At 35.7% G+C, this 11,967-nt stretch overlaps 1 protein-coding gene across 1 annotated transcript in view; it reads right to left on the reverse strand.

The window, feature by feature from the left end:
• Positions 1–11,967, reverse strand: part of SESTD1 (SEC14 and spectrin domain containing 1) — an 88,698-nt gene that overhangs the window by 27,502 nt on the left and 49,229 nt on the right. The window contains exons 6-8 of the mRNA XM_007450728.1: positions 10,260–10,357; positions 7,661–7,716; positions 4,275–4,486 (exon numbers count right to left, since the gene is read on the reverse strand). Coding sequence (XP_007450790.1) covers positions 4,275–4,486; positions 7,661–7,716; positions 10,260–10,357 — 366 coding nt within the window. The remainder of the gene's footprint in view (positions 1–4,274; positions 4,487–7,660; positions 7,717–10,259; positions 10,358–11,967) is intronic.

An 11,967-nucleotide genomic window follows, 5' to 3' on the forward strand; every position in this document is an offset into this window, starting at 1 on the left:
GAAACCATCATGATGAATATTAATGCTCTAACCAATTCACATGTAACGCTTATAAAGAAAATTGAATTGCAATGAGGTTTGTTTGTTTTTAACAATAATCTCATGACCATCACCACCATCATTAGCAGTATCATCATCATCTCCTTTCTCTAGTTTCTTTATTCTTTATCCAGTTGAGCTGGTCCATCATTTCAAAAATGCACGTCAATATATTAACTCCTTTGCCCCTGATGTCACATAGCAAAGCACAAATGCTGGGGGAATCCCATCACCCACGTTCTCTGGTGCCTGCACATCAACAGCCAGCCATGAATTGACAGGGTCACATAACAGGCCAGAAAGTTTCCACCATAAGTTCAAGATCAGCACTATCTAAAAATACATCTATATTTCCATGGTAATTTCACTCTTCCAATCCCCAGAATGAACATTTTGAATCATTTCCACTCCATTTAAACCTCTAACCCTCTTTAACCACTGCCTTCCCCATCCCCGCCCTGCCTCCAAACCTCCACCACCAAAGAGATTCCCTTTGTCTCTTACTTAAAAACAAACAAACAAAAAACAACCAAAAAAACCTAATCACTCAAGAACTACTTCATCTTCTTGATGCCTGACTTATATATATGGAGGCAACTCTGGATCATCCTACCATCTCCCTCCTGTTACAAAGGAAGAGTTCTCCCTCCTCCATTCTAAAGCTAATTCCTTCAGCTCTGCTTTGGAGTCCATTCACTTCCACCTTGTCACGAACTTGATAGTATTAATTATTCTCTCTTCCATGTTCAACTCCTCCTTCCAAACATATACTCCCCCCCTAGAATTTAAGCCTCTTAGTTTTCCATATTACAAACACAAACTAACAAAAATAAACTACACTTGACCTCAGCTGTGGGCTGAACTGTGTCCCCACACTCCCCATTTGCTGAAGTCCTAACTCCCAGTGCTTCAGGATGTAACCATATTTATTTGAAGACAGGGTCTTTAAAGAGGCACTTAAATTAAAATGAGGTTATTAAAGTGAGCCCTAATCTTATATGACTGGTGTTCTTAAAAGGAGAGGAAATTTGGACACAGACAGGTATAGAGGGAAGATGATATGAAGACATAGGGAGAAGGCATCAGTAAGCCAAGGAGAGAGGCCTGGAACAGATCCTTCCCTCACTGCCCTCAGGTGGAATCAACCCTGCTAACTCCTTGATCTTGGGCTTTTAGCCTCCAGAAAAATGAGGAAATACATTTCTATTGTTAAGTCCCCTAGTCTGTAGTACTTTGTTACAGCACACCTAGCAAATTAATACACCCTCACTTCTAGGCATTGCTCTGTTTCTCATCTTTCCTTCAGAGACAAAATTTTCAGGGAGTTCCCTACCCTCCACGTCTCCTTCACCACACCTCCCTTTCATTCCTGAATTCAGTCCAATGTGCTACTGGCCCTGCTACTCCATACCCTGGGATCACCAACGACCTTGACCTTGTGGATTCTTAGCGAACATGTTAAGTCTTCCTCTTTTTCAATCTTCCAGCAGCATTCAACAGGGTTCCCAACTCCTCCCCTGCCATGCTTTCTTCTCTTGACTTCCATGACACAGGGCTGTTCACACTTTCCTTCTTCATCTCTGGCTAATCCTCCACTGCCTTCTCTTCAGGAGTATATGCTCCTCTATCTTGTCATTAAATGCTGGAGCTTCTCAAAGCTCAGTTACAAAGCCCTCTTCTCATCTACTCTCAGCTCTTTCCTTGGGAAATTCTCACCCACATCAATGCTTTAATTACCATTCATACACAGATGACAAACAAGTGTGTCACCAGCCCAGACTTCTCATTTCTGGACCTGTTTGGGACTACCTTTATATATCTCCTCTTAGATGACTCAAAGTCTCCTGAAACTCACCATGTCTAAAACCAAACTCATGATTTTCCACACCTTTTCCATCTGCACATAAACCCAAACATGCCCAATTTCCCTAATTAGACAACACCATCATCCATGAAGTCTTGCAAGCCAGAAAAATGCTTCATCTCTGATACCGTTTTCTTTCTCATGCTTCCTCCCTTCACTCTCCTTGGGACTTGAGTGGTTGCAATTTTACAACTATTTGTGTAGTTATGTAGCCATGCACCAAAAGGCAGGACACCCTGTCTGTTTTTACTCACCATTACATTCCACCGAGCACAATGTCACACTATTGTAGATACTCATTTCTTTAACGAGTGAGCAAATAATAGATGATACTAATAAAAACTCGTGTGTGCCAAGCTAAACATTCTATTTAAATTATCTTCTTAATCTTTGTAACAGCCCTATTAAGTAGGTATTATTATTATTGTTATTGTTTTCCTCACTTTACTGAGGAGCAAGCTAGGGCATTGAGGAGTACACTTCCTTCCCAAGAACAAACTTGAAAGTGGCAGAAGAGAGTGGACCCAGGTTACTGGGGTACTTGTATACCACTATACTATTCCATCTTTATGGTTTTCAAAGATACTCTCAAGCTATTTAAAGTTTACCTGAGTTTAATACAAGCTATCTTTAATTTATGAATATATTATGCAGAAAAAATTATATATAATTAACATATGCTCAGAAATCTTCAGTTTCTATGTAGTTATCATGAGATAAAGCCTAAATCCTGTTGCCTGGAATTCAAGACCTTCCATGATCCAACTCCTTCCCTCCTTTCAAGACTTTTTCCCCATGACACCCTGATGCTCTAGTCAGGGGTCTGCAAACTACAGTCTGCAGGCCAATTCTAGCCTACCACTTGTTTTTATAAATAAAGTTTTACTGAAACAGCCAAACACATTTGTTTACATAATGACTATGCATTACAATGGCAGTTAAATAGCCACAGGTTCAAGAAAAACTGTATGGTCCAAGAAGCCTAAACATTTACTATGTGGCCCTTTACAGAACAAGTTTTCCAACAGCTGAATTAGAATTCTAGGCTACAATCTAGTTCAATGGGAACAAATATAATAGCTTCCATTGGCTGACTGCTGGGTTCTTTCAACAAACCTTTCTAAAAGAGGTCCTGTTACCCCTGTTTTATGTAATGAAAGAAGGAAGGAAGAGAGAGAAAGAGAAGAAGGGAAAAAATAAAGAAGGAAGTCAAACTGAGGCTCAGGTGGGTGAATAATGTGACCATGATCACACAGCAAATAAGTGGAAGAACTGGGATTCAGAGCATGCTCACTGACTCAAAGGCCAAACACTTTCCCTGGTGCCTACTGCTGCCTTTTTCTTCAGTAGAACTTGGGATTTCATGTTATTGTTTATTCATGCTATTCTTTCTCCTCCACAGAATGCCAGTTCTCCTTTAAAACCTAAAGGAGGTGCCTGGTGAAATCTTACACATTCTTGGGGACAAGCTCAAGCACTACCTCTTTCCGCTCAGTCTTCCGAGATCACCTGCAACCAGGGGAATAATCCCTCCATTGAATGCCCACAGCACTTCAGTCATTCCCTTGTGACACCTAACACTTTCTCTCCCCTCTTAAGTTTAATGGAGCAAAACCCAAGTTTACCTTTATATCCTGTAGAAAAAGCACAATGCCTTCTATATAACAAGTACTTAACAAATACTTATCTAATGAATGAATCTAGATTAAAAACTTTGGGACACTTCTAATCTGGATTTTTAAAGTGAAATATTTAAGATTTACTTCTTAATAATTCAACAGATGAAAATCCAGAATGTAGTCTAAATACAGAAATGTCTTCCTTAGTATTGATTTTTAGCATTTTTAGCCTACGTATAAAAATCAATTTTAAAAGGAACTAAAAATTCCTAAGAATTAAATCTACTTAAAGTTTTCTATCAGTATCATAAATAAGAAAACTTAATATTATAATTACTTATATTACACATTAACATTTTGCTAGGACAGAAAAACTCTTCATAATGCCCAAATTAACAACAACAACAAAAAACTTAAGTTATTAGAAATTTAAAATAAATCTAAGGTCAACAATAAAATGTTACTTATTACAAGAACACAGAGACCACAGGTGATGTTTCCAACAGCTAGTTATTTTTGAAATTCTGATAGAGTGAGCTGAATGCTCAATGTCATCACTGTAGAAATAATATAATTTAAATGCAAATACTAATTGTAAAAATAGTTTGAGAGTCTGGTTTGACATTTCTAAAGTTCTTTATATAATGTAAATAAGGCTTAGTATAAAATCAGGTACAGAGTAGAACTTACACACACACGTAAAAAAATTTAGATTTTAAAAAGAGTTTCATATGTTGGAATCAGACACCTACCTGCATCACCTTCTGCTGAATCTCTTCTAACTGTGTACGCTTACTACGTTGCCTACAAACTTCCTGGTAGCGGGTATATTGCTCTCGCAGTGAATCTAATAATTTCATAACCTGTGGCTGTGCTAGCAGTTCATCATCCATAGGAGACCACGAGACCCCTCCATCTGAGCCATTAAATCGACGCTGCTGTAATTCGGATAACAATTCATGTCCTTTAAGAAGGAAAGATACTTATAATTAATATCCATAAAGAAATATAAATCTTACTTCTCAATCTTCTCAATTCTAATCCCTTATTTTTAGAAGGTATCTGCCTATATATTTACCTACCAGGTCTTAAGTACTGAAATGCAATTTCTCAATTTATATAGAAATAAATAGGAAAATTGCATGCATACATATACATATGGATATATACTATGTCGTATATCGTAGCTCTATCATATACAGACAGTCCCCGATTTAACCATGGTTTGATTTACAATTTTTCGACTTTATGGTGGTGCATTCAGTTGAACCCGTACTTCAGATTTCGAATTTTTTCTTTTTCTGGGCTAGCAATATGCAGTACGATACTCTTGCGATGTTGGGCAGCAGCAGTGAACTGCAACTCCTAGTCAGCCACATGATCATGAGGGTTAAACAACTGATATACTGACAACCATTCTGTGCTCATACAACTGTTCTGTTTTTCACTTTCAGTACATTATTCAATAAATTACATGAGATATTAAACACTGTATTATAAAATAGGCTTTGTTTTATATGATTTTGCCCAACTGTAGTCTACTGTAAGCGTTCTGAGCACGTTTAAGGTAGGCTAGGCTAGGCTATGATGTTCAGTACTTTAGGTGTATTAAATGCATTTCAACATGATATTTTCAACTTATGATAGGTTTATCAGGATGTAATCACATTGTAAGTTGAGGAAGATCTGTGTCATACATACTATATATGCCATACTATATAGTAAGTATATAGTATATATGGCACATATATTTTCTAGACCTAACTATCTTTCTATCACATTCTTGTTATTGGTGGATTCACTCCTCAGGACATTGTGCCAACCACTTCTCTGTAGAGTACAATTACAATCTGGGATTTCTGTCTGATGGTACTAATTAGTATGTTTTGTCTGACAGTACTAATCAATACTAAGCATTATATTGTAGGATTCACTATTAATCCATAACCTTAATCATAGCACCTAAAAGAAATGTTGGTGTGTAACAAATGTATGATTAAAGGGAGAAAGTCTTTACTACTGGTACAAAATAACATTTAAATAATCTCTATTTATGTAAATTTCTACAACATATTAACAGTGAATCATGAGGGGCCACACCAATGTAAGAACTGCACTCAATGTTATTTGATTACAGCAAACTCATGGAGAAAATCACTCATGCACAAGAAGTTAAAATTATAGAATGTGCAACATCTAAAGCTGTAAGTATAACATTAACAATTTTACAAGATGATGCTGGTCAGACCACTGATGACCAATTTCAAGATGACTGTCAGAGCTGACTGTGCTGTTTCTGCATGTAGCCCCTCCCTCCGTCTGTAACAGCTCCTGCCCACTGATCCTCAGTGGGGGAGGAGTGAGTTGGCCTTTGGACAGGAGTCTGCCCTACCCCCCAGTTGCCGGCATCCAAAACAAAGAAAACTATCCTTTCCACCAAAAAAAAAAAAAAAAAATTTAAAAGTGAATAAATTGCAAATTGTTTTTCTAGGATAATACTATTCCAATTATCATTAAGGAACCCAAAATATGGAGATATTTAAATTCTCTTCATCTCTATTCAAGAAAATGTCCTAAACTTAAATGGCTTTAAATAATAGAAACAGTTTTTATTATGATTTGGAGGTATTTCCAGTTTCTGAAGAATATCCAAGATTGTTTTAAACGTCCCCATTTTATACTCTTTCTACTTTAAGAGTCAACAGCATATTAAAAAGGACTTAGTGACATATAAAGATAATTCTAAAATACAAATGTAACAAGTTTCTGAATTCAATGGCTTAAGCAGCTTTCAAAATGTTAAATATAAACATGGAACTAAGTTTTGAATCTAAAGCAATATTTTTACTGACAGTCTCTTGTACCTTCTAAACATGTAGTAATTCACAGATTACAATTATTTCTTTGTTCTTTCAGGAAGTAAGATCTAAATCGTACTGAAAAAACTCGGGAAAACTGAATCGATACAACGAAGATATTCAGAATTTATTTCTTTACTCTTTATTACACTTTATAATTGGAAGGACACCTGTTTTGAAGACTTATGGAAAGTCTTTCTATATATATACACACACATACATATTCTTTATATATATATTTCCATAAAAGTCATTAAGATCAGAATATGTATTTTTTTCTTCTTTGATGACTGTTACCTTTGATGTTTTCCTTGTGGATACCATTTACATTAGAGAAGCAGCACCACATAATGATTTCAAAGACCATACTTTGAAACCAAACTGCTTTGGTTAAAAGTCCCAAATCTAGCATTACTAGTTGTGTAATCTGTCTAAGTTACTAAACCTTTTGATGCCTCAGTTTCCCCATCTTAACATTGGGATGACAACAGTACCTACTTCAGTGGGTTGTAGTGAAGGATAAATGAGTTAGCATACATAAAGTGCTTAGAATAGTACCTGCTATGCAGTAGGATTAGAACTATGCCTATTAGAAAAATATATTAGAAATAAAATTAAGGTATTTTCATTTAAAAGAATTCCAATGTGTTCTCTAGAATCTGTGCAACTACTACTAAAGCTATTTGGGCTGGAATATACAAACCATGCAGCACTGAACACACACTACGTGTAAGGCCATTGCAAGGTGCTAAGTGTTTTTACACAGATGACTGTAAAACAGTACAACTAGTGGCTTTGGATTTAGACCTTATTTTAGTGCTACAGTGGTAGAACTTAATAGTTATTTGATCTTGAACAAGTTTTTTAATATCTCTAAGCCTTGGCTTCCTCAAGTAGAGAAAATAATACTAATTATCTCAAGGAATACTTAGAAGAATGAAATATGAAAATACATAAAAGTACAATGCTAGAAACATAATGCATATTCAATAATCCTCATAGCAAACCCATCAAATAGAAATTTTTATCTTCATTTCATAAAGAAATAAATTCAAATTCAAATATTTCAAGATATTTCAAGATCATTATTAATAATTTTTAATATTGTAGAGTTTATTAACACACTCTTAGGTTAAACCAAAGAGCAGTTTGAAACACTTCTCCTTCAGTTTCTACGACATAATACATACTCAAATCAATGTTTATTTCATGAGCCAATTAATGTATGGTTGGTTTAATGGATGATGATTATCACTGATAAATATGTTTTTTCATCTTACCTGTCTGAAGAACAGTTTCAGGATCAACTGATGGAAGAAAGTTTAAATCCACAGACCTGGCAAGCACCAAAAGAGTATTTTTTTAAAACTATATGTATTTCTATTTATATAACTTAAAAAAATCCGTTACATATACTTACCAAAACAGGGGCCTACAAATACAAATATCTGAAGCATACTGTCCTACCAGGCGAATTTCTCTTAAGCATCAGGAAACCCATTACAGATAATTAAACACTAGTAGCCAAATAAATATCTATGTGATAAAAAACAAAATATACTACTTGGAAAAATATAATTTATCATTATTAACTACAGTATTATTTCAAGTATATCACAGGAATCCATTTTATTATTTTTCCACTGGATATCTGCTTCAAACTGAAATTTGTCACTATATAATAATCCAGAAACGTTAACATTAAAATCGTGTGCAGGGGCTTCCCTGGTGGCGCAGTGGTTGAGAGTCCGCCTGCCGATGCAGGGGACATGGGTTCGAGCCCTGGTCTGGGAAGATCCCACATGCCACGGAGCAGCTAGGCCCGTGAGCCACAACTACTGAGCCTGCGCGTCTGGAGCCTGTGCTCCGCAACGGGAGAGGCCGCGATAGTGAGAGGCCCGCGCACCGCGATGAAGAGTGGCCCCCACTTGCCACAACTAGAGAAAGCCCTCGCACAGAAACGAAGACCCAACACAGCACAAATAAATAAATAAAAATAAAATTAAAATTAAAAATCTTTAAAAAAAAAAAAAAAAAAAATCGTGTGCAGCCATCCTCCAATCCAAAGTTTACCTATCTACAGCAATCTTGATATTCGTATGTATGTGTACCCTAGCAGATGTACACTCTTTATGTACTAATTATGTTTCATTTGCAGCTGGACTATGGGCTTTATTTTCTTAAACATATATGGAAAGTGGAGAAGATGAAGGAAAGATAGAGTACCTGGCAAATCAAAGCCTAGGGCCTTGCTACTATAACTGACAGGTCTTGCTCTATACCTTTCACTTTTGTCAACTGATCTAGGCCTTCACCTCTTGTATAGCCCAGATGTTTCCTGAGGACTGACATAAAGAAGGTGATGAAAATTTGCAAGAGGGACTTCATTGTGTGGGGTTTAAAAGAGACTAAGCAATAACACTTGAGTTCCTTAGGGAGGGATTGGCAAATACAAGATTTCACTTGACACTTCATGTAGTCACACAAACCATCGTTTCCCAGTGTTTCCCAAAACACTGAATGAGATACTACTGAGTAGAGAAGATGGGGTTCCACTGTCATGTAAGTACAGGAAATTTTAAGAAAGCAATTAAACAGGTTTCTTTACTGCAACACTTTCTCAGAACATGTAATCTGTAAATGTTTACAGTCATTCCCAGAGAAGGAAACATAGCAAACAGCATTAAACTCTATGACCATGAACTCATTTTCTACCAGTACCCTCTTAGGATGTCTTTCCTGGAGAACATGATTTTGAAAAACACCAGACTTACTCTGCTGGACTACTCAGAAAGCAAGAGGTTTGGCAAATTTTTGTCAAGTAACTTGAGTGATATTTTCAATTCTATAGTATATAAGTGTGTGTGTGTGATGTCTATACACACACTCACATATTTACGTATATGTAAAATTGTTATTTACATTTTTATATGGCCTCTATCTATAAGATAGTAATGTTCCTAAATGTTTGTTGTAACTTTAGATTTATATTCAAACCATTTGTTTTCATATTTTTACTTTGTTTTAAACCAAGATTTGGTGTTAAACTATGATCTTCTCACATCCCTCCTATATTATTAGCTCAGTTAACTGGTCTGTGACTAAATTTGGATTCACGGAATAACAATATGCATTCTATCAAGGTTCCATTGTATTTTCAAGGTCAGATTCAAAAGAGATAGACAAGGATGAGTGCTGATCCCTTCAAATTTCCTAATGAAAAATTACTGCCTAGTGACTACTTTGTTACTGAGGATTAATTTGCTTCCTACAGTACTTTTTACCTGGGGAAAGGAAATTGGTCTGAAAACTGTTGAGGTTGAAAAGTTCAATGGAAATCTGTAAAATGATAAATCTAGGTAGTTACAATTAGATCCAGTGTCATAAAATACTAAATTCCCGAAGTTAAACTCTTGAATATCACATATTTTACAAGGATGCAGGAGTTCCACAAGATAGGCATTTAAGTGCCAACATATTTAAATAAGGTTATAATGATTTTATTTCAAGCTGCAACCTTTTCCATATTCTTTACAAGCAAAGTAAAACTCTAAAAAGGCAGGAAATTGTTTCATTCTGAAAACATGTTCTTGCAAAATAATTATTTTACACAGTGTCAGGAAAAGGTAAATATATTATTATTCAACAAAATTAAAAGTCTTCTGTAAAGAAACATGGATTCAAATCAATAAATTTTATATGTAAAGCAAATTCTCAAGTATTAAAAAATAAATTTAATACAAATTGTATAGGCCAAGTTTGATTGAATGGAGGCTTGCTTACCTTAGTTCTCTTGGCTTGCATTAACAACAGAGGTTATCTTTTAACACACTAATTATAGCTTTGCAAAGGTGTAATTGCAGGACACTAGGCACTTACCTTTCTTTCTCTTGCTGATTTCCTTTATCACTTCCATTGTTAATCAAAGCAAGTTCATCTAATAATGATGTAGATTCCTTTGTAAACTTCTCAAAAACCTAAAGTATGAGATTTTATTAACATGTTAAGGATGATCTTAAAAGTTGATATGTACATAAGGATTTTCAACTAAGAGCAACAGAATTAGTCAAGCAGGATTCTGGTTCCCGCTCTGGACCTCACTTAGTACACTTTAATAACCAGACCACACAGCATAGACAATGAAGACAAAATTAAAACAATGAAGACAAAACTGCTTCCTAAAACAATGAATAATTTTAATGGATAAAGAATTTTTTTAATTTAAACACGTTAAGAAATTATTTTTATTCCTGAGACAAGTTTATATTTATTCCTGTTCCCTTGAGAAATATGTGTACCAACAACAGTTTTAACTACATGAACATTATTCAGACCAGTTCTAACCCTCTAATTCCAGTTAAAGAACTTTTCTTTATGTTATTCTATTAATCATTCTGGTTACATGTTAATACTTAAAAAGTTATATATATAAGCATGTAGCATAAAAATAAATTAGTTATAATCTTAACATGATTTCTTAAAATATTTCAAAAAAGGGATTTGGGCAAGTCTGCTTAGAAAAGAATAGACACTCATTGGTTTTATATCATTGTTCAAATATGGTGAAAATAGAATGGTTATCCATTCTCAAATATCCAAAAGTTCATTATTCTTCAAAAAAAATTAGCATATAATCTAATGTGAGAAAATTTTAAGCTTTTTCTTTTAGTCCCAGGCAGTTCAATTAAACAATACTATATTATACAGAGCAGCAAATTTCCAAAGTCTGCCCTGAAAAAGAAGATATATTTTCAGAAATGAAAACCTTAACCTGTCAAACTGCTTTTCAACTCAAATTGGTGTCACATATCCTCTCTGAAAATGGTATATCAAGGGCAGACAGAAGAAACAAGAAGAACTACAATCCTGAAGCCTGTGGAATGAAAACCACATTCACAGAAAGACACACAAAAGGACACACAGATTACTATGTACCAGATGAAGGAACAAGATAAAACCCCAGAAAAACAACTAAATGAAGTGGAGATAGGCAACCTTCCAGAAAAAGAATTCAGAATAATAATAGTGAAGATGCTCTAGGACCTTGGAAAAAGAACAGAGACAAAGATCGAGAAGATGCAAGAAAGGTTTAACAAAGACCTAGAAGAATTAAAGAACAAACAAACAGAGATGCACAACACAATAACTGAAATGAAAAATACACTGGAAGGAATCAATAGCAGAATAACTGACGCAGAAGAACAAATAAGCGACCTGGAAGAGAGAAGAATGGAATTTACTGCCACAGAACAGAATAAAGAAAAAAGAATGAAAAGAAATGAAGACAGCCTAAGAGACCTCTGGGACAAAATTAAATGCACCAACATTCATTCAAATGCATTACAGGGTCCCAGAAGGAGAAGAGACAGAAAGGACCCGAGAAAATATTTAAAGAGATTACAGTCAAAAAATTCCCTAATATGGGGCTTCCCTGGTGGCGCAGTAGTTGAGAGTCCGCCTGCCGATGCAGGGGACACGGGTTCGTGCCCCAGTCCGGGAGGATCCCACATGCCGCCGAGCGGCTGGGCCTGTGACCCATGGCCGCTGAGCCTGCGCGTCCGGAGCCTGTGCTCCGCAATGGGAGAGG

This window comes from Lipotes vexillifer, unplaced genomic scaffold (genome assembly GCF_000442215.2).
Source record: "Lipotes vexillifer unplaced genomic scaffold, Lipotes_vexillifer_v1.1 scaffold29, whole genome shotgun sequence".
Classification (NCBI taxonomy): domain Eukaryota; kingdom Metazoa; phylum Chordata; class Mammalia; order Artiodactyla; family Lipotidae; genus Lipotes; species Lipotes vexillifer.